At 39.3% G+C, this 23,246-nt stretch overlaps 1 protein-coding gene across 1 annotated transcript; it reads right to left on the bottom strand.

Annotated features, from left to right (window-relative positions):
* Nucleotides 1–2,584: 2,584 nt before the first annotated feature.
* On the bottom strand, nt 2,585–3,076 carry LOC133067454 (small ribosomal subunit protein eS17-like). Its single transcript, XM_061158517.1, has one exon. It carries the CDS (start codon nt 3,045–3,047, stop codon nt 2,640–2,642), a length of 408 nt encoding a protein of 135 aa, XP_061014500.1. The 5' UTR covers nt 3,048–3,076; the 3' UTR covers nt 2,585–2,639.
* Nucleotides 3,077–23,246: the final 20,170 nt, after the last annotated feature.

The following is a 23,246-nucleotide window of genomic DNA, read 5'->3' as shown; positions in this document are numbered from 1 at the left end:
TCTCCTTAAAGTCCAAGGGACTCTCAAAAAGTCTTCTCCAACACCAGAGTTCAAAAGCATCAATTCTTTGGCGCTCGGCTTTCTCTATAGTCCAAATCTCACATCTGTACATGACAACTGGGAAAACCATAGCTTTGACTATATGGTCCTTTGTTGGCAAAGTAATGTCTCTGTTTTTTAATATGCTGTCTAGCTTGGTCATAGCTTTTCTTCCAAGGAGCAAGTGTCTTTTAATTTCATGGCTGCAGTCACCATCTGCAGTGATTTTGGAGCCCCCCAAAATAAAGTCTGTTACTGTTTCCTTTGTTTCCCCATCTATTTGCCATGAAGTGATAGGACCAGATGCCATGATCTCAGTTTTCTGAATGTTGAGCTTTAAGCCAACTTTTTCACTCTCTTCTTTCACTTTCATCAAGAGGCTCTTTAGTTCTTCACTTTCTGCCGTAAGTGTGGTGTCATCTGCATATCTGAGGTTATTGATATTTCTCCTGACAGTATTGATTCCAGCTTGCACTTCATCCAGCCCAGCATTTCGTATGATGTACTCTGCATATAAGTTAAATAAACAGGGTGACAATATACAACCTTGACATACTCCTTTCCTGTTTTGGAACCAGTCTGTTGTTCCACGTCCAGTTCTAACTGTTGCTTCTTGACCTGCAAACAGATTTCTCAGGAGGCAGGTAAGGTGGTCTGGTATTCCCATCTCTTTAAGAATTTTCCACAGTTTGTTGTGATCCAGACAGTCAAAGGCTTTGGCGTAGTCAGTAAAACAGAAGTAGATGTTTTTCTGGAACTCTTTTGCTTTTTTGATGATCCAGTAGATGTTGGCAATTTGATCTCTGGTTCCTCTGCCTTTTCTAAATCTAGTTTGAACATCTGGAAGTTCATGGTTCATGTACTGTTAAAGCCTGGCTTGGAGAATTTTGAGCATTACTTAGCTAGCATGTGAGATGAGTGCAATTGTGTGGTAGTTTAAATATTCTTTGGCATTGTCTTTCTTTGGGACTGGATTGAAAACTGACCTTTTCCAGTCAAGCTTGCTGTCAAATATTTTTTGTGCTTCTCCATTCATGTGAGACAGAAACCTATCATAGCCTCCTTCCCCACTAAGCTGTAATTGGATCTCTTGGTGCCTCCCTCTTCAGAACTCCCAATACTGCCAAATGAGGGTCACCACACAAGAGGTTTTCAAACCCAGGGTGCGCTGGGCCTAACAACACTCAGGATGACTCCAGACTGACCATGTTTCTGCCACCAGACAGAGGACAGAAGTGACCTGATTAGATTTACAAATGTGTCTTTGCTTTTAAAAAGCATTCCTTCAGAATCTCTCCTGGGAATCATGGGTAGCATCCCTGGAAAATCTTCTTAATTATGAAGAAACTCAAACTGTGAGGACTTATTAGGTATGTTAATTGTTCTGACTTCATCAGAGGAAGATGTATCATAGGAAAAAAAATGATTTCCAGCTATTTTTCTTTTAAAGTTACAAACAAGTTCTTGAATATTTATTCTCTCTATTAGTTGGTTTTTGCATCGTGTATACCAAATATTCTTGTGTGTCACTCTGTCTTTAGCACCTTGCCTTTCAACTTTGAGTTGCATCAGATTCTAGTCTGGCTTTCACCTAAGGTAGCCAGTGACTGTCTGAGCCTGGTCTCAGTCTTGGCATTGTGTCTGCTCATCCAGTTATTTCAGCGTCCCCAGTGGTGTTCAAGGTGATGGGGCATTCGTTACCTCTGCTAGGTCCCCAGGAGCCCAGAGCACAGAGCCTTCAGATCTCTGATTGCCCTTAGTCATGGTCCTCCTCTTGGTCTCTGTAGAGAGAGTTGAACTTGGCAAATGTGCATTTGGTTCATTCGTAGACGCAACCTGACTGATGAGCTAGGCCTTTAGCACACCGGCTAACTGAGAAAGGGTAATTTTCATGTCTGGATGAATTCAAGGGTAGCAGAGCTACCTTAATTGAATCTCTTATCTGTCCCTACATTTTCTTGCAATTCTTTTAAGTAGTTTAAACATAAGTATCTTTTGCAATGAGATATGAGATGAAAATTTGAAACAAGGGACCGCGTGTTTTATACATTTGGAATTGGTTCACTGCAAGTGATACACTCCTCAAGGTCTCCAAATATGTTCATTTTGTTGGACAGCTTTCCCCAGGACCCACTGTTTGTGCCATCATAGCCGCGATTCCAGAAAGCCATTTAGAGTAAATCTGCAAACTGTAGTCATCAGATAATTAAAGCTTTCTGCAGAAAGGAGAAGCCAACATCCCAAGTTTAATAAGAAAGATTTCTTGATAGTTTGACCTCTAGTGTTGAGGCCCCTTTTATTGCTGTTTTAAAAGTGAAAGTCACTCAGTTGTGTCTGACTGTTTGCGACCCCATGGCCTATACAGTCCATGGAATTCTCCAGCCCAGAATACTGGAGTGTGGGTAGCCTTTCCCTTCTCCAGGGGATCTTCCCAACCCAGGGATCAAACCCAGGTCTCCCGCATTGTTAGCAGGTTCTTTACCAGCTGAGCCACAAGGGAAGCCTGATTGTTTTAAAGACCTTAGTTTTAAGAGTGAATATATACTTTTTTTTATTGTTGTCTGAGGTTTATTGAAAATATTACAGCACAGCAGAAAGACTCAAACAGCTCCACGTGGTGTTTTGAAGTTCATCCCAACTGTAGGCTGAGTGACCTGCAGGTTGGACAGACTGCCAAAGTCCAAGAGCTTCAGCATTTCCTTAGTGTCAGAATCTACTTCAATAATTTCCTGATCCAGGGCTGAGACCTCAGGCACGTAATTGTCTCTCCTCTCTCTCTCCTCCTCCTGCAGCTTGATGGAGATACCTCTCACCGGGCCTCTCTGAATCCGCTTCATCAGATGTGTGACGTAGCCTGCGATCTTATTGCGGAGCTTCTTGCTGGGAATAATGGCGATTTCCTCGCATACCCGCTTGTTGGTGTGGAAGTCATTGCCCAGGTGCGTGTAGTACTTCTCAATGATGACCCGGGCCGCCTTCTTTACGGTTTTGGTGCGAACGCGGCCCATGTTGGCGGGTCCTTGGTAAAAGAGGAAACCAAGAGTGAATATATACTTTTTAGGGAAATGCACTGAACAGAATGACCAAAGGTAAGTTTACTATAAATATGTCTGAATTTTTTTAAAGGAAATAGATCTGCATGTTCATATATACAAATATATGTATATTCTATAAATTGCTAGATGGACGGCAAGGGAATCACTGAACTCTGACATTTAATAATACAATTTTCTCTCTGTATTTGTCCAGTTGGACCCCAGTACCATTAGGAATCATTTTATTTTCCACTTAAGGTTGCTGCCATTCCAAGGCATGGGTTCAGTTCTCTGGGATTTTTCTCTGGGCCTTTGGCTGTGTGTACCTTAACAGAGCTCTGAAAATACTACCCTCCTGGAGCTTATTATTAATCTCTCTTTGTATAACTCACTTCCGGACAGCTCAGCTTTCCTGGTAAGGGACTTGTTTCTGATAAATTGCCTCTTGCCATTAAACTTCCTTGAAATCTCATATTTTATTCTCTTCTATTGATTTAGTCTCTTTCCTGCTCTCTTTGCTCATCCTTGCCCATCATCCTCCACCATTACTAGCTGTGGTAGGGAGATGACTAATACTTAAGAGTAGGTTGAACAATTCAGGTGCAGCATCACTTTGGGGTATATGACGACCACTCTGTCCTCAGGGAAGAGGTGGGTCTTCAAATGAAGAACCGAAGCTTGTATTGCTCTATTGCTGCGATACATTTGCCCCCGTAGACCCAGGGCCTTGGAATAAACAACAACAATAGTGGTTATGATGCTAGCTGCCTAGGCCAGATTTTCTTAGCTGGAGATGTGTATGCAGGAAGTTCATGAGGAAGAGCTCTCAGAAATAACACTTGTCAGGGATTGAAGGAGGCAAGATTGTGCAGAGGGAAACGTGAAAATAAGATACAATTTCAACAGAAGAGTCCACTGATTTTACCTGGACCTCAGGAGCTGGGATGACCCTTCAGTGTTGTCCTGAATTGAGCAAGAAAGCAGAGAAGTGATAGTCATTATATATTGGTTGATTATTATTACCTAAGAGAAGGGTATTACTATTGTTATTCCTATTTATCAGTTAGGAAATCATGGCCTACTGAGATTAAGAAGTTTGCCTATGGGCACAAGGTTAGTATATAGGAAAAGCAGAGTTTAAACCCAGGGAATACCCTTTTCTGCTTGTCTTGCTTTTAGTTTCCCGGTGACAATCAGTTTTTTAATTGTTTGAATTTCTTAAACTTAAAATGGTGATGTTAACAGTACATCATTTCCCTTCTTGACAAAATATCAGTATGCTTGGGATTAGGTATAGATTTATGTGCTCAGTCCTTCCAGTAGCCTCTCAGTAAGAAGCTGGCCAGTGTATGCTGCTGTGGCAGTTCTGGAGAAAACTGTGAATGTGAATGTGTGTAGAATGTGTTTTCTCTGCAGGAGAGGAAAAGAATTATACCTTTGTGTTCCCTCAACTATAAATCCTGTCTGCACACAATTATAGAAAGAAGTTCAGGTTTACCTCCAAGAAGGCATGACTGAATGTCTACCCAATTCCCATCACAGACCTGTCTTATGGCAATGAGATTCTATGTAATTGAAGGTTTGCTTGTCCTTGCAGTTTTTTTAAGAACTGTTATTGTTATTGCAACTCTCATTTATTCCTGGTAGGAATGTAAAATGGTTGGTACAGCCACTTGGAAAACAGTTTGGCAGTTTCATGCAAAGCTAAATGTAGTCTTACTATATGACCCAGAAATCACATTCTTAGGTATTTACCCAAATGAACTGAGAATTTCTGTCCACACAAAAACCTGTGCGTGAATGTTTGCAGCACTGTATTTATAATCTCTAAGAGTTGTGTGCAACTAAGATGTCCTTCAGCAGATAAATGGATAAACAAACCGTGATACGTTCATACAATGGAATACTATTCAGTGATGAAAAGAAATGAGCTATTAAGCCGCAGAATGACATGGAGGAAACTGACATACATATTGCCAAGTAAAAGAAGCCAGTCTGAAAAGGCTACATCCTGTTTTATTCCAATTATATGACATTTTGGAAAGGCAAAACCATACAGATAGTGAAAATATTAGTGGTTAGTGAGGGATTAGTGGGGGAAATGCAGATTTTAGGGTGGATGGTAAAGCTATTCTGTATGATACTATAGTAGTGGATTCATGATATTATGCATTTGTCAAAACCCATAAAATGTTGCAGCACAAATTCTTAATGTATAAAAATTAAGAAAGAATCATTTATAATAGGAGGTCAGGGGATCTCAGCATAGAATGAAGACTGGGACAAGAGAATCTGAATGCATTACCAATATTTTATACAGTCTCACCCAGGTGAGTAAAGGGAGATGAACAGACCTCAGTCACATTGGAAATGAGAGGAGTTTGTAAGATGAATGGCAAAAAGAATTGTCTATGAGTGCTTACTCTAGTGGATGAAGTTGTTTTTCATGGGGGTGCAGGTTAACAATTCTATTACGACTCTGCATGTATACTGGAATTGAATAATTAAGTATCATCCATGCCAAAGAGTCCCAAATAATTTATATAAGTACCTTGCCCTAAAACTGGGAGAGCATAACACCCCACTCGTTAAGTGTGGGCTGCGCATAGTGACTTCCTTCCAAAGAGAACAGTGTGGAAAGTGATGGGAGAAAAGAGGGACTTCAGTGGAGAAGCTGCCAAACACTGCTTCAGCCAGGTGATCAAGGTCAGCGTCAGTGGCCTTGAGTCCTACTGACAGAGTGTACCCCTAATATGATAGGATGAGAATGATACACCACCTCTATGATCTTTCTCCCCAAAAGTCTATCTGTGAGAAGCATATCAGACAAATGAAGTGACTTCCTACACTGTATCTGATCAGTACACCTCAAACCTGTCAAGATCATCAAAAACAAGGAAAGTCTGAGAAACTGTCTCAGCCAAGAGGGCCTAAAGAGACATGCCGGTGAAAGTCACGTGGTATCCTGGATGGGCTTCTAGACCAGAAGAAGGACATTAAGTAAAAAGTAAGGAAATCTGAATTAACGATGAAAGGGAAAGTGTTAGTCCCTCAGTCACGTCTGCCACTTTGCCATCCCCGTGGGCTGTAGCCCACCAGGCTCCTCTGTCCATGGAATTGTACAAGCAAGAATACAAGAGTGGGTTGCATTCCCTGCTCCAAGGGATCTCCACAACTCAGGGATCAAACCCGGGTCTCCTGTGTTGCAGGCAGATTTTTTTTTTTTTTTTTTTTACCATCTGAGCCACTCTGGATGTTAGTTAATAATACATCAATCACTGGATGGGGTGAAGGTTTTAGAATTATGACTGACAGGAACAAAAAGTGTGTTTAACAAGTAATAGGTTAGGAAACCTGGGCAGATAAGAACAAATATCACTTTCTACCACTTTGAGGCTCAATGTCTCTTCCCTCCACATCTCACATGGATTTTCAGGAAGAATTTTATTTTATTTAATTAATTTATTTTTTTTAGGAATTTTAAATGCCTTATCCTAATATTAAAAATATCTTATGAAAGACCAAGAATACATTAGTTTTTGTAACCTAATAACCTAAGCTTCAAGTTTAAGCTCTCTGGGTAGAGTTCATCCCCCTTCTCGTTCCACTGTGATTCTGTCTTGACATTCTAAAGCCTCAAACTTGATTCTTTTTTTCTTACTTAATTTGTATGGAAGAATCTTCTATATTGACATGTGGCTCTGCGTCTTTCTTTTCACTATGTGAATATACTATGATTTGCCCATTTTGCTGAGGGACATTTGAATTGTTCTATTTTGGCAACTGTAAATAATATAGTGGTAAATATTCTTGTGTGTGTCTCTGTTCACTTTTACAAGAGTTTTTCTAGGCTATGTCCTAGGAGAGGAATAGCTGAGTCAGAGTATGGTGCATTTCTAAATTTTTCTATTGCTAAATTGCTTTCCACTTTATATTCCCATCAACTGTATGAGAATCTTATTTCCTGATCTCCTCAATAACACTTGTTATTATCGGATATTAACAATTTGCTTATCTGATGAGTATGACTGATTACAGTTCTTATATTTCTCACACAATGTCAAACTTAGGTGGCAGGTATTATTGTTAACTCCATATTGTAGATGGAGACTGTAAGACTTAGAAAATAATTTGTCCAAGGCCTCACACTTAGTAGGGGACAAGAAGTCAGGAATGATCCTGGAGAATCTCAATTCCAAGCTGTAACATTTTAGCTAACACTTGACTCAGGCCCGGATGTGTTATTAAAATGCATAAACAATGCAAGAAGTTTTATTTTTCTCTTCATTCTGTACTCTTCCCATAGTCTGCCCTCTCTTCAAACTTCTTTCCACTTATTCTTTTTATCCTTTGTTGCCTTTCTTCATCTTTTCTCTTCCTTCTCTCCCTTAGTCCCTTTCTCCCTCCCTTTCTTCTCTCTGTCCCTATATTTTAAAAAGTGATTTTAGTTGGGTTATCCCACACAGTTATTCATAGATTTGAGAAAATAAAGTGAATAGGTATAATAAAATCTTGAGAGATTAACCAGTTTTCTTACATTTTATGTGATGAAATGACAAATTCACACATTTCAATCAAGATTGAAATGGAAAGAAGCAAAGCTGAATCATTGGCATGTGTGCAATTTGAAAATGACTATTAGCAAAAACTCTCTCTGGAGCAGCTGCTTCTGATACACACCACTTGTCTCCTGTAATTAGAACAGAATTTAAGCTTCCTTAGGAACTGAAGTTATGCCACAAATTTATAATTAACAATAAAATTTTGAATGGAGAGTTGTCCATTCCCTCCTACCTTAATCTCTCTCTTAGTTTCTTTGGCAAGTTCTTTTCTTAACTAAAAAACATTGTCACCTAAACAAGTAATGTGAGGAATATGATTGAAAAACAAAATACAAGCTCAGGGTGCTGTAAACCTTGCAGTTGGAAGAGCAATGAAGTAAATTGGGCTCAGTCACCGAAGCACCAGGCTCAGCAAAATTCTGGACTTAGAGTTTGTTAGGAAGAAGATACAAGAAGCTGAATCAGAATTTTCACACAGAATGTTATAGTTCATTGTGTTGCTTTTTTCTTACAAGAGGAAGTCTCTCCTCTGTGCCCACATAGCCTCTCTACCTCTTTAGGAGGTTTTTGCCTTCCATGAAGCTTTTTGGTTCATGTGGTTGCTACCATCATATTACAGAAGATCCTTGACAGCAGAGCCCATGGCCAGTTCATCTGTGACACTCACAGATATTAGCACCTTGCCTGGCACAAATAGGTACACAATATATGATCACTGAATTATATTAAACTGAATTTAATAAAATAACAAACATCCTGCTTTCTAATTCTGATCATGTCTGTGAAGAACTTGCTCAGAGCTCATGATGAACTGTTAAGACGACAGCAGATCTCTTCATCTCCATAGCCCCAAACTCTGGAAAACAATTCTGTTAATAAAAAAATTAAAGTATCCTAGGTAGGATATTAGGAGTGAGATGTGTTATAGCTTAGCAGGTAACCAATAAAGGCAATTCTGTTTCTTGAGATGCACCTGAAAAAAATAATCTATACCTTGGGTAGGTAGATTTAACCTCGTATGAAACTTTTTCCCCTTAAATCAAGACTTGAGTTTGGGTGGGTGTGAAGGATGAGTTGAAAAGAATACCTCAAAGTTAATTTGAAAGGAAAACATATAGGAATTCACACACACATAGTTGAAAGAGTAGTAAGGAGTGGAGAGTTTCCAGACAAGATATTAAAATATATTACAATCTATAGTTATTTTTTAAATAATTTACTTATTTATGTTCAGTTGCCCTGGATCTTTGTGGGTGTGTGTGGGCTTTCTCCAGTTGCCGTGAGTGGGGCTACACTTTGCTGGGGCGCATGGGCTTCTCACGGTGGTGGGTTCTTTTGTTGTGGAGCACAGGCTCTAGGCACATTCAGTAATTGCAGTGCAGGGACTCAGCTGCTCCTGGACATGTGGAAATCTTCCTGCACCAGGGATAGAACCCATGTCCCCTGCACTGGCAGGGGAACTCTTAACCACTGTACCGCTAGGAAAGTCCTACAGTCTATAGTTATTAAAACACAATGGCACTAGGGCAGGAACAAATCAACTTGTTTATCTGTTCACCTATTGATGGACATTTGGATTTCTCCCAATTTGTGCTATTATGAATGGAACTTCTAACAATATTCTTGTACAATTCTTTTAATTCACTCTGATAATCTATCTTTTAATTAGAATGTACAGATTATTTATATTTAGTGTGATTATTGATATGGTTGGATTTAAAATGACTATTTGTCACTTTTTTAAAAAAAATCTGCTGTGTTCTTTGTTCCTGTCTTTTTTTGGGTTAACTGAGTATTTTATATGACTTCCCTGGTGGCTCAGTTGGTAAAGAGTCTACCTGCAATGTGGGAAACCTGAGTTCGATCCCTGGGTCAGGAAGATCCCCTGGAGAAGGAAATGGTAACCCATTCCAGTACTCTTGCCTGGAGAATTCCGTGGACAGAGTATTTTATAATATTTCATTTATTTCCACTATTGACTTACTAGCTCTCCTTGATTTGTTTGTTTTTAGAGGTTATTTTCTAGTTTAGCATGCACGCTTTTACTTGTCACCCTCCATTGAGGGGTGGCAGAATTTGTTACGGGCTTCCCAGGTGGCTCAGCGGTAAAGGATCCACCTGCAATGCAGGAATTATAGGAGACACTGGTCTGATTCCTGGGTCGGGAAGACCCCCTGGAGGAGGGCATGGAAACCCACTGCAGTGTTCTTGCTTAGAGAGTCCCATGGACAGAGAAGCCCGGTGGGCTGTAGTGCATAGGGTCACCCAGAGTCAGACATGATTGCATCAACTCAGCACACATGCACACAGTTTGCTGCTCTTTCAGCAGTGACGTCAGCAGAAAAATGTGGATCAGATGGGCTCTGTGTCTTTCCCACTCAACTGAGGGAAGCCCTCTCCTGTCTCTCCCCTGCTTAATCTTTCTCATGAGCACCCTTTGGAGGTCTGCGTGGAAGAATCGCAAGTGAGTATGAACTCCACCTGTGTCTGAAGCTCCCATGAATTCTGTGATATCACACTAGTCCTTACTGGGCCTTTAGCAAGTTGGTAAGAATTTTAGCCGAATTCTTCTTGCCTACTTGTATCGTGTTCAGTGTCTTTCTCCCATACTCCGCCACAAGTAAGCCAATGTTTTCTACCTCCTTGGAGGCTCCTGTCTTTCCTTGGTTTTCAAACTGCTTCACTGGCCTTTGATCTCAGCTCTCTGATGAGTTTTTAAAAAGTTGTAAACTAGCAATTCATCCTTTTTTGTTGTTGTTGTTGTTGTTCTTGGGATGAGAATGATACCTTTCCAGCTACTTGCTAGGCAGACACAAAATTCTCACAAGAGAGGAATTTTAATGCAGGAATCTATAATGGAAAAGCTGAGAAGCCAAATGGTAGGGGTTGGTGAGCAAATCAGAGATTTGCAATGTCAGGAAGCCGAGTCTGGGACATGAAGGGAGGAGGTGTTGTTCCAGTAGCTAGGGTAACCAAGCAGAATCTGAAACCATTGAGGGGGCTTGTCTGGTGGGAGCTGGCACCATAGGGGTAACACAAACACTGCTTGAAATGGTATTTATGACATAGGAGAAGAAAAAAAATACTATCTTTTCTTCTTGCCATTCAGTTTTTTGACAATGCCACCCATTGGCCAAACCAGCTGTTTTCAACTGACATGACATCATGGAGAATATAACCTGCTGAGATCAAATTACCTCCCTTATTAGATAGAACATAGGAGGTGAAGGATGAAATATAGAATGATGAAATGTTTCCTTCTCCATACTAAGCTTCTTCTATCTTGCAAATGTAGTTATATCACAGTTTTTGTCTAAATAAATGAGTGCTACAATTTTATGACTGTGTGTATACATGTCCGTAGCTGAGCCATCAGGGAAGCCCAGTGGTTAAATACGTGTGTGCACGCCGAGTCACTTCAGTCATGTCTGACTTTGTACAATCCCGTGGACTGTAGCCTGCCAGGCTCCTCTGTCCATGGGATTCTCCAGGCAAGGAAACTGGAGTGGGTTGCCATGCCCTCCTCCAGGGGATCTTCTCAGCCCAAGGACTGAGCCCGTGTCTCGTGTCTCCTGCATTGGCATGGTTAAATACGTATAGCATAGAAGCTACCATCTTGACTGCTTTCAAGTGTACACTTCAGTAGTGTTGTGTGCTGGGCTCTGCTTAGTCACTCTGTCGTGTCTGACTCTGTGAGCCCGCCAGGCTCCTCTGTCCATGGGGATTCTGCAAGCGAGAATACTGGAGTGGGTTGCCATGCCCTCCTCCAGGGGATTTTCCCAATGCATGGATCGAACCCAGGTCTCCCCCATTGCAGGTGGATTCTTTACTGGCTGTGCTACCAGGGAAGCCCTCAGTAGTGTTAAGTGTATCAAATTGTCTTGTAACCAGTCTTCAGAACTTTTTCATACTCAGAAACTCCCCCTTTTCCCCTCCCCATAACCCTTGATATCCACCATTCTACTTTCTGTTCCTATGAGTTTGACTACTCTAGATACCTCATGTAAATAGAATTATACAGTATTTGTTTCAGTATAATGTCCTCAAGGTTCACCCATGTTGTGTCAAAATTTCCTTCCTTTTAAAGACTGGGTAATATTGGATGGTATGTATGTACGGTATTTGTTTGTCCATCCATTCATCATTGTTTATTTGGGTTGCTTCCACTTTTGACTATAGTGAATAATGCCACTATGAACGTGCATGTATAAATGTCTTTTTGAGACCCTGCTTTCAGTTCTTTTGAATATAGTATCCAGAAGTGAAATTGTGGGTTCATATGGTATTTCTGTCTTTAGTGTTTTTTTTTGAGGAACCATACTGTTTTCTATAGTGGTTGCAGTGTTTTACATTCTCATCAACAGTGCACAAGGGTTCCAATTTCTCCACAACCTTGTCACCACTTGTTACTTTCTTTTTCTTTTCATTTATTTTTATTAGTTGGAGGCTAATTACTTTACAATATTATAGTGGTTTTTGTCATACATTGACTTCAATTAGCCATGGATTTACATGTATTCCCCATCCCGATCCCCCTTCCCACCTCCCTCTCTACCCGCTCCCTCTAGGTCTTCCCAGTGCACCAGCCCTGAGCACTTGTCTCATGCATCCAACCTGGGCTGGTGATCTGTTTCACCCTAGATAATATACATGTTTCGATGCTGTTCTCTCGAAACATCCCACCCTCGCCTTCTCCCACAGAGTCCAAAAGTCTGGTCTGTACATCTGTATCTCTTTTTCTGTTTTGCGTATAGGGTTATCATTACCATCTTTCTAAATTCCATATATATGTGTTAGTATACTGTAATGGTCTTTATCTTTCTGGCTTACTTCACTCTGTATAATGGGCTCCAGTTTCATCCATCTCATTAGAACTGATTCAAATGAATTCTTTTTAATGGCTGAGTAATATTCCATGGTGTATATGTACCACAGCTTCCTTATCCATGCATCTGCTGATGGGCATCTAGGTTGCTTCCATGTCCTGGCTATTATAAACAGTGCCACAAAGACAGAAATATAGATCAGTGGAACAGAATAGAAAGCCCAGAGATGAATCCACGAACCTATGGACACCTTATCTTCGACAAAGGAGGCAAGGATATACAATAGAAAAAAGACAACCTCTTTAACAAGTGGTGCTGGGAAAACTGGTCAACCACTTATAAAAGAATGAAACTAGAACACTTTCTAACACCATACACAAAAATAAACTCAAAATGGATTAAAGATCTAAATGTAAGACCAGAAACTATAAAACTCCCAGAGGAGAACATAGGCAAAACACTCTCCGACATAAATCTTTTCCTTCTGGTATGCCATGGGGCTTGAGGGATCTGTGTTCCTCGACCAGGGAATAGACCTTGGCCATGGCAGTAAAAGCACCAAGTCTTCATCTCTAGGGAATTCCCAGCACTTGTTGCTTTCTGTTGTCATTTTTGTAGCAGCCATCCTAATGGATGTGAGGTGATATCTCATTCTGGTTTTGGTTTGCATTTCCCTAATGATTAGTAATGTTGAGCATCTTTTTATAAGCTTGTTGGATATTTTTACAACCTCTTTGGAGAAGTGTCTATTCAAGTCCTTTGCCCACTTTTAAATTAGGTTTTTTGTTTTTTGTTGTTGGATGGTAGGTATTCTTTATGTATTCTCCATATTAATCCCTTATATCAGATATGTGATTTGCAGATATTTTCTCCTCTTTCATAGGTTGCTTTTTCATTTCACTGATTGACATAAAGAAGTTTTTTGTTTTGATGTAGGCTAGTGATTTATTTTTACTTTTATTGCTTATGCTTTTGGTATGATTCCCCCAAAATCCTTACCAAGTCCAAAATGTCATGAAACTTTTCATTCTATATTTCCTTCTAAGAATTTTGTAGATTTAAGTCTTACATTTAGGTCTTTGATCTGTTTTGAGTTTACTTTTGCATATGGTTTAAGAGTCCAGAATCATTCTTTGTGCATGTCCGTATCCAGTTTTCCCAGTACCATTTGTTGAAAAGACTGTTCTTTCTCCATTGAATGGTCTTGGTACCCTTGTCAAAAATTGTTTGCTCATATATGCTAGGGTTTATTTCTTGGATCTCTATTCTGTCTCACTGATCTATATGTCTGTCTTTATGCCTATACCACAGTGTTTTGATTACTGTGGCTTTGTAATAAGTTTTGAAGTCTGCAAGTGTGAGACTTTCAACTTTATTCTTCTTTTTCAAGATAGTTTTGGCTATTCAGGATCCCTTGAGATTTCGTATAAGTTTTAGGACAGATTTCCTTTTTTTTTTTTAAATTTCTAAAAAACTGCCTTTGGGATTTTGATTTAGATTGCATTAAATCTGTAGATTGTTTGTGTAGTACTGATATTTTAACAGTGTTACTTTTTTACTAACTCACCCCATCCATGCACTCAATTGTGATTGATCTTGCCCAGGCTAGAGAGATCTTCTGATCTCTGGTCTTTTTGCTCTTCTTCATACCTTGTCTGAATGGGCTGGTGGAGTACTCTGGGCATTGGGGTCCTATCTACTTACAAAGACTTTCAATCAATCCTCTTGTTGTTAGTCCAGCCTAAACTGTTGGACTCAGTGATATCTGGCTTATCCAATTCTTGAAAATTCCCAAGGTTCAGTAATTTATCAAGTTTTTGACACATAATTAGCTTACTTATTGGAGTTTCCATTACAGATTTCAGTGTATTTTTCCTCTGGTCTGTTAGGCTATTTTCCACTTACTGTTTTTCAGTATTCAGGTTTTGTTGACATTTCTCATATGCTGTAATTATCCTTTATTTTCTTCCCTGTGGATGTATAGTTTTAAATTCCCTTTCCTCTCATTTTAGTAGGATTTCAGAGGCAACAAGGAAAAAATAATTATATTCAATCCACAAAGTTTACTCACATATTTATGCATTATCACAATGTCACATTATTACATTATAAATAATGAAAAGAACGTATAAGAAGAAATGATTTTGTTGATAGTTATAATTAGGCAAATTAGTTTGCTGGCTAATTCAACTTAAAAATAAAATGCTTTACTATTAATAGTAAGATGATGAGAAAAAATGGAAACAGTTGCTTACATTATTAGATATTTACTTTAATTTTCTCTTCATTTGACTAATTTATTTCAAGAAAATAAAGAAGGAAAAGATTATAATAATAAAAAACTTAAAATATTAAAAAAATGCAGAATGAAAATTTGTAGATATTGCTCAATCCCAGATATGCAAGTCTAGAATGTCAAGATTAAAAGATGGTTCTTTATTTTCCCTCTGTACTCAAGTAAAAATTGTTATTATAATTATGATTTACTTTTTCTTTGTTGTATTCACAGTGCTTTGATGTTTACCATTAGTCAGTCTGAGTCTATAAAGGGGTAAGAAGTAACATCGGGGTGGGAGCAGAGCCAAAGGAGAAGAGACTAGAGAAAAAGGCTACGTACCTTTGAAGACGCTGAACTCTGACAGGCAAGCAGCTTTTAAAGCAGTCCTTGATATTTTTTTTCTGGCTGCTGTAACTGGCTATGACTTTGGATTGCCTTCCTCTTTTACCGAAAGATCAGCCTGTTTGTGAGTGTAAACGTGTCAGTCAGACCATGTTGGGATGTGCAGTGAGGTATTTCCTCTCAGTTTTCTGCGTCCTCCAGATTTTGTATAAAGACCGTGTTATAAATGCCAGTGAAAAGAAGTTTAAGAGAATGCCAACAGATGGCATCAACAGGATGCAGAGGGCAGAGGGCATACAGAAGAGGAAGAAGGATCCTAGGTACCAGGTGGGAAAGGGGTGTCATGCTTTGAACAGGCCAACGTAGCTCCTTCTAAGGGAGACCTCCTTGCCCCTAGCCCACAACAAGAGCACTGGTAGGTATGCTATGATCCCACCCTGGGCACAGCTCATTAGAAGAGGAATTCACTTTGACCTAGAACTAAACTGTGGTGATTTAATAGACATTAGCAAATTCTTTGAAACTTCTTTTTTTGAAAGATGGGGTCTGTGTCCCCTCTTTTTGAGTCTAAGCTGATCCTTAGTGATCAGTTAACCTACAGAGTATGGTAGAAATGATATTTATGATTAGGAAGCTAGGTCAGAAAAGGTCATGTATCTTTCACCTGGTTCACTGGAATGGTCACACTAGACTATCACATACCATGTAAAAATTTTATCATTCTGAGGCTGCCCTTCTGCAATGAACCCCTAACTATGCATATAAAGAGACCACACAGAGAGCCCCTGAAGCCTCGGAACAGAGAGAGGTGCCTGGCCAGCTACCAGCTGCTTCACTTCTGGTGGTCTTCTAGTTCTAGCCTTCATCTTATTACAACTGCATGGACACCCTGGGCCACAACTCTCCAGCTGAGTGCTTCTTAAATTCTCGAGCCCCAGAAACAGGAAAGAAAAGAAAATGATGCTTGGTGTTTTAAGCCACTAAAATATATTGTTAACTGACACAGTTATATAGACAGTTTACTTATAGTTCCAAAATATTTTTCTAAAATTTACTGGTAGATAACAAACTACTCCAAAGCTTAGTGGTATAAAAACACTCTTTTATGCTAATATGCTGTGCTTTGCTTAGTCGCTCAGTCATGTCCTGACTCTTTGAGACCCATGAAGACAGACAGATCCTCTGTCCATGGGGATTCTCCAGGCAAGAATACTGGAGTGAGTTGCCATGCCCTCCTCCAGGGGATCTTCCCAACCTAGGAATTGAACCGGGGTCTCCTGAATTGCAGGTGGATTCTTTACCAGCTGAGCTACCTAGGAAGCCCTGGATACTGTCAATCAAGAATTCAGACGGGTACAGTTAGGATGTTTTTGTCACTGCTCCATGATATCTGATGCATAAGCTGGAAGACTCAGAGGCTGGGGATGATTGAATGGCTGGGGTCTTGCATCATGTGGAAGCAGCTCCCTCACACATGTGTGGTGATTGATGCTGGTTGTTGGCTGGAGCACCTATCTGGCTCCTCTGTGTGGCCTGGGGCTTCCTCATAGCATGGTGGCTGGATTCCAAGAGCAGGCTAACAGTTTCTTGAGGCCTGGTCCTGGAAAACTGCACAATGTCACTTCTATTGTGTCCCACCTCCTAGATTCAAGGGGAAAAGACATACAGTCTCATCGTTGGATGGGAGGGGTGTTCAGGAATTTTGGATACACTTAAATTATCATCGATCACACAACCCATAGTCTAGGTAGCGATCTATAACATGGCCTGGTTCAAAGAGATGAACTGTATTAATTATTTTCTCTTTTTCAAAAATTTAAACTGAGTAATGTAAGGGAATTATATAGTTAGAATTGGGAGGTAGAGATGAAAAGAATAACTTGACAAATAGACAAGGCCAAGGGTAAACCAAGGATATGAAGAAGCAGAAACCATGAGAAAGCAGAACATGTGTTGAGTAGAGATACAATGAAGAGAGAAGGAGAAATGAAGTAAAATTCATGTGCCCTGGGGAGGGGCCACAGTAAGACAGGGGTTGTCTAGAACGGCCTCCTGTCTGGCAGTTCTGTTCAGTTCCAGTTAATGCATTGCTTTTAACAATGGGAGTATCTTTCTTACCCAGTTTTCTAGGTCACATTTAATAACAGTGTCCTACATGGCAAGAAGATGTGCTGAAATGAATGAGGTTGGGAAACAAGTTTCCTCTTTCCTCAAAGTTGTTACTGACGTGATGATTGAGAAGCACCATTAGAGAGAAATTACTGCGTGAAGTGGTACTGCTGAGTAGTGAGAAAGAGCCACTCTGCTCATCATGTCCACCTGAAGTTGATCATTACAGGCTAGGAAGAGGAGTGGGAAGTGGGCACAAGAAAATAATGTGTTATTTCTAAAGATGGATTGTTTTCAAAGGCATTTTGATATGGCAGTGAATAACCAGTAGAGATCTGGTTTTGTCTAACCACAGGGATTATATTTGTAAATAAGGAATGAAAAAAACTTCAAAATATATTTGTTCAATAGGCTTTTCCTGAAATTTGAGAACATTTGCATTATCTGGTATGTATGGTCTCATGACTACTTAATTCAGTGGCATACGCTTTAAAAAATTTGTTTTATTCAAATATAGTTGATTTACAATGTTACATTAATTTCTGCTGTACAGTAAAGTGATTCAGTTATACACATATATACATTCTTTTTCATAGTGGTTTATCACGGGATACTGAGTGTAGCTCCCTGTGCTATATACAGTAGGACCTTGCTGTTTATCCATTCTGCATGTAATCGTGTGTACCTGCTAACTCCAAACTCCCAGTCCACCCCTACCTACCCACTTCCCCCTTGGCAGCAACACATCTGTTCTCTATGTCTATGAGTCTATTCATAGATAAGGTCATTTGTGTCATATTTTAGATTTCACATATAAGTGATATCATATGATATTTGTTTTTCTCTTTCTGACTTGCTTTACTTAGTTTGAGAATCTCTAGGTCCGTCCATGTTGCTACAAAGGCATGATGTCTTTTTTATGGCTGAGTAGTATTCCATTATAAATATACCACATCCTTCTTTATCCATTTATCTGTTGATGGACATTTAGGTTTCCATATCTTGATTATTGTGAATAGTGCTTCTGGGAACATAGGTGTGCATGTATCTTTTTGAACTACAAGTTTTGTCTGGATGTGTGGGTGATATATACTTTTCAAAGAAATATTTTGCTACCCAAGAAACTAGAGGTTCTCAGAGTACTCTTAAATGGAGTGTTTGGATTTCAGCTACTGCTGTATATTGACCCTCTTATCTGAAGGGATAGTTAGGCACAATGATTATGTTAAATAATTACAATAAGTATTAAATGTTAGTGAGTCATGTGAAAGTATGTAAAAAGTCCAGGAGTTTTTCAAAGAATGATCTTTGCTAGCAGGTACAACCTTCCCCTGACCTGATTTCAAGTTGTTTCTTTACTGTCACAGCAAGAGCAGCTCAACATGTGCAACTTTATTGGCAGAATTCTGAGTCTTTGGTCAAAGAGATCTGTAAGAAAAAGACATATATTAGTATTTTCCCCTTGAATAGTTAAGCAGTCATTAAGCTACCACTACTGAAACAGCTTTGATTCCAAGTATATCATCATCTTATTGGAGAGAGTAAAGAATTCTGAGCTGTGAATAATGCTAATATGTGTTGTATGATATGAAGCCAGATTAGGGGAGGGTTGTACCTGCTAAGGGTCATTCTTTGAAAGACTCCTGTGCCTTTTACACATGTTCACCACGACACACTAACATTTAATACCTATTGTAGCTATTTAACCTAGTCATGGTGCCAGAGATATAATTGATCTTTCTTCAGTAGGGGAACATAGAGTAACAGTGCTCTAATTTTGTATGTCTCTGTTCTATAATGACAGGCTGTCATTTTCTGTAATTTACCAGAGATGATGAACAATGTGGGTAGGCTGAATGTAGTTGCTTAGTAACCACCTTTTAAAAGTTTCTTGAGTGTAATTGCCTCTCTGCCAGGGAAACATTGATCTAGCTAATCTGCATTGAACCACTCTCTAAGCAACTCAACATATTAAACACCCTTTGGTTTTTTTTTTCTTTTATTATTATTATTTTTCATCTATTTTTATTAGTTGTAGGCTAATTACTTTACAATATTGTAGTGGTTTTTGCCATACATTGACATGAATCAGTCATGGATTTACATGTGTTCCCCATCCTGATCCCCCTCCCTCTTCCCTCCCCATCCCATCCCTCTGAGTCTTCCTAGACGAATGGATAAGAAAGCTATAGTACATACACAATGGGGTATCACCCTCGTGTTTTTAATTTCAAATTATTTGCCTTTTTAAATTCTGTTAAGGTAAGCCACTTTTGTTGTGACCACTATTTGCCTTTGAACAAAATGAGACTTCCAAATGATTGCACATTATAATTTCCTTCATTGTTTTTCTGTATATCTTTTCATATTGCCTTTTTTAAACAGCTAAGGGTAGAAACTTGTGAAGAATCATGAAAATCTTCAGTTCCATCCCTATTCTGAATAATTCTAAATGATTTCACACACCACCAGTCTTTAACCATGTATCAAAATGTACACCATATGAATGTTCTCTTTGCTTCTGTCCCTTATTACACTTCTCATGGTTAATCAAATGTCTATATTGCTATTTAAGAAAATGTGGCATTTAAGAAAATGTGGCATCTAAGCAGACACCTGGCATATAACTTCAGTTTTTATAGTTGTGTCTGCATATGCACACTGACTTGAAGGAGGAAATGCTCCAAAGCTAGAGTTGTGTTAAACATTTATTGTTAGTGTTTCAGGATAATATTTCAAATAATTAATTGCTGCACTATTTCAAGTCCACCTTGTATAGTTGCCCACTTTTTATCATATGGCAGGAAGAACTTCTATTGATGTAGGAATAATTCACAGCTGAGGTCAAAGCCAACTTATTCTTTGATTCTGAGTTTGAGGTGATTGTGAGATAGAAGAGACCAGAAATGGATTTGAGGAACTGAAAGAACATGTTTATATTTCTGCCTGTTAATCCCCGAACTCAGTAATTGACATCCAAGCTAGAGGTGAGGAGAGAGTTAGAGAAGGGACAGAGGAAATTAGAGTCAGCGTAGTGACTTCACATCCAAGTGTACGTCCCCACCCTCTCAAATCTTCCTTACATTTCAATATCACAGAGAGGAGAGTCTCAGGAAAAGTTTGAAACAACTGCAAGCCTCCTAGAGAAATCCCTTGGTCCATGCCGTCTCAACAAAATGGCAGAACACCACATTTCCCATGGGTCATGGGATCCAGTTATTCCTGGGGCCCAGCATGAGGACACAGAGGTTAGTGCTGAGTGAGGGCTGATAAGCCATCTGCCAGAAGGGCACTTTACAGGACTGAGAAATAGGAAGGAAGGAAGAAAGTGTTAGTCACTCAGTTGTGTCCGATTCTTTGTGACCCCTTGGACTGTAGCCCGCCAGGCTCCTCTGTCCATGGAATTCTCCAGGCAAGAGTACTGGAGTGGGCTGCCTTTCCCTTCTCCAGGGAATCTTCCTGACCTAGATATTGAACTGGGGTCTCTTTCATTGCAGGCAGATTCTTTACTGCCTGAGCTAGTAGGGAAGCCCACAGGGTTGAGAAGGTCTTCACAATAAGAATGCTGTTTGGTTCTTCTCCCTTTGTTTCTTTTTTTTTTTCCTTTTTTTTTTTTTTTTTTTTTTCCTGTGCGACCCCATAGATGGCAGCCCACCAGGCTCCCCGGTCCCTGGGATTCTCCAGGCAAGAACACTGGAGTGGGTTGCCATTTCCTTCTCCACTCCCTTTGTTTCTTAATGAGTCTTGCTAATGGTTTGTCAATTTTGTTTATTGTTTCAAAAAACCAGCTTTTAGCTTTGTTGATTTTTGCTATGGTCTCTTTAGTTTCTTTTGCATTTATTTTTGCCCTAATTTTTAAGATTTCTTTCCTTCTACTAACCCTGGGGTTCTTCATTTCTTCCTTCTCTAGTTGCTTTAGGTGTAGAGTTAGGTTATTTATTTGACTTTTTTCTTGTTTCTTGAGGTAAGCCTGTAATGCTATGAACCTTCCCCTTAGCACTGCTTTTACAGTGTTCCATAGGTTTTGGGTTGTTGTGTTTTCATTTTCATTCGTTTCTATGCATATTTTGATTTCTTTTTTGATTTCTTCTATGATTTGTTGGTTATTCAGAAGTGTGTTATTTAGCCTCCATATGTTTGAATTTTTAATAATTTTTTTCCTGTAATCGAGATCTAATCTTACTGCACTGTGGTCAGAAAAGATGACTGGAATTATTTCAATTTTTTTGAATTTACCAAGACTAGATTTATGACCCAGGATGTGATCTATTCTGGAGAAGGTTCCATGTGCACTTGAGAAAAAGGTGAAGTTGATTGTTTTGGGATGAAATGTCCTATAGATATCAATTAGGTCTAGCTGGTCCATTGTGTCATTTAAAGTTTGTGTTTCCTTGTTAATTTTCTGTTTAGTTGATCTGTCCATAGGTGTGAGTGGGGTATTAAAGTCTCCCACTATTATTGTGTTACTATTAATTTCCTCTTTCATACTCGTTAGTGTTTGCCGTACATATTGCAGTGCTCCTATGTTGGGTGCATATATATTTATAATTGTTATATCTTCTTCTTGGATTGATCCTTTGATCATTATGTAGTGTCCTTCTTTGTCTCTTTTCACAGCCTTTATCTGAAAGTCTATTTTATCTGGTATGAGTATTGTGACTCCTGCTTTCTTTTGGTCTCCGTTTGCATGAAATATTTTTTTCCAGCCCTTCACTTTTAGTCTGTATGTGTCCCTTGTTTTGAGGTGGGTCTCTTGTAGACAGCATATATAGGGGTCTTGTTTTTGTATCCATTCAGCCAATCTTTGTCTTTTGGTTGGGGCATTCAACCCATTTACATTTAAGGTAATTATTGATAGGTATGGTCCCATTGCCATTTACTTTGTTGTTTTGGGTTCACATTTATACAGCCTTTCTGCATTTCCTGTCTAGAGAAGATCCTTTAGCATTTGTTGAAGAGCTGGTTTGGTGGTGCTGAATTCTCTCAGCTTTTGCTTATCTGTAAAGCTTTTGAATTCTCCTTCATATCTGAATGAGATCCTTGCTGGATACAGTAATCTAGGTTGTAGGTTATTCTCTTTCATTACTTTAAGTATGTCCTGCCATTCCCTTCTGGCCTGGAGGGTTTCTATTGATAGATCAGCTGTTATCCTTATGGAAATCCCTTTGTGTGTTATTTGTTGTTTCTCCCTTGCTGCTTTTGGGAAAACTGGTCAACCACTTGTAAAAGAATGAAACTAGAACACTTTCTAACACCATACACAAAAATAAACTCAAAATGGATTAAAGATCTAAATGTAATACCAGAAACTAAAACTAGAGAACATAGGCAAAACACTCTCCGACATAAATCACAGCAGGATCCTCTATGACCCACCTCCCAGAATATTGGAAATAAAAGCAAAAATAAACAAATGGGACCTAATCAAACTTAAAAGCTTTTGCACAACAAAGGAAACTATAAGCAAGGTGAAAAGACAGCCCTCAGATTGGGAGAAAATAATAGCAAACGAAGCAACAAAGGATTAATCTCAAAAATATACAAGCAACTCCTGCAGCTCAATTCCAGAAAAATAAATGACCCAGTCAAAAAATGGGCCAAAGAGCTAAACAGACATTTCTCCAAAGAAGACATACAGATGGCTAACAAACACATGAAAAGGTGCTCAACATCACTCATTATCAGAGAAATGCAAATCAAAACCACAATGAGGTACCATTATACGCCAGTCAGGATGGCTGCTATCCAAAAGTCTACAAGCAATAAATGCTGGAGAGGGTGTGGAGAAAAGGGAAACCTCTTACATTGTTGGTGGGAATGCAAACTAGTACAGCCGCTATGGAGAACAGTGTGGAGATTTCTTAAAAAACTGGAAATAGAACTGCCATATGGCCCAGCAATCCCACTTCTGGGCATACACACCGAGGAAACCAGATCTGAAAGAGACACGTGTACCCCAATGTTCATCGCAGCACTGTTTATAATAGCCAGGACATGGAAGCACCTAGATGCCCATCCGCAGATGAATGGATAAGGAAGCTGTGGTACATATACA

This window comes from Dama dama, chromosome 12 (genome assembly GCF_033118175.1).
Source record: "Dama dama isolate Ldn47 chromosome 12, ASM3311817v1, whole genome shotgun sequence".
NCBI classification, from domain to species: Eukaryota; Metazoa; Chordata; class Mammalia; order Artiodactyla; family Cervidae; genus Dama; species Dama dama.
The sequence above is the reverse complement of the archived record's forward strand: the minus strand, read 5'-3'. Positions and strand labels throughout refer to the sequence as shown.

Bases quoted from the DNA above. Each gene is read 5' to 3' on its own strand.
- LOC133067454 (XM_061158517.1), bottom strand. From the start codon at position 3,047: ATGGGCCGCGTTCGCACCAAAACCGTAAAGAAGGCGGCCCGGGTCATC.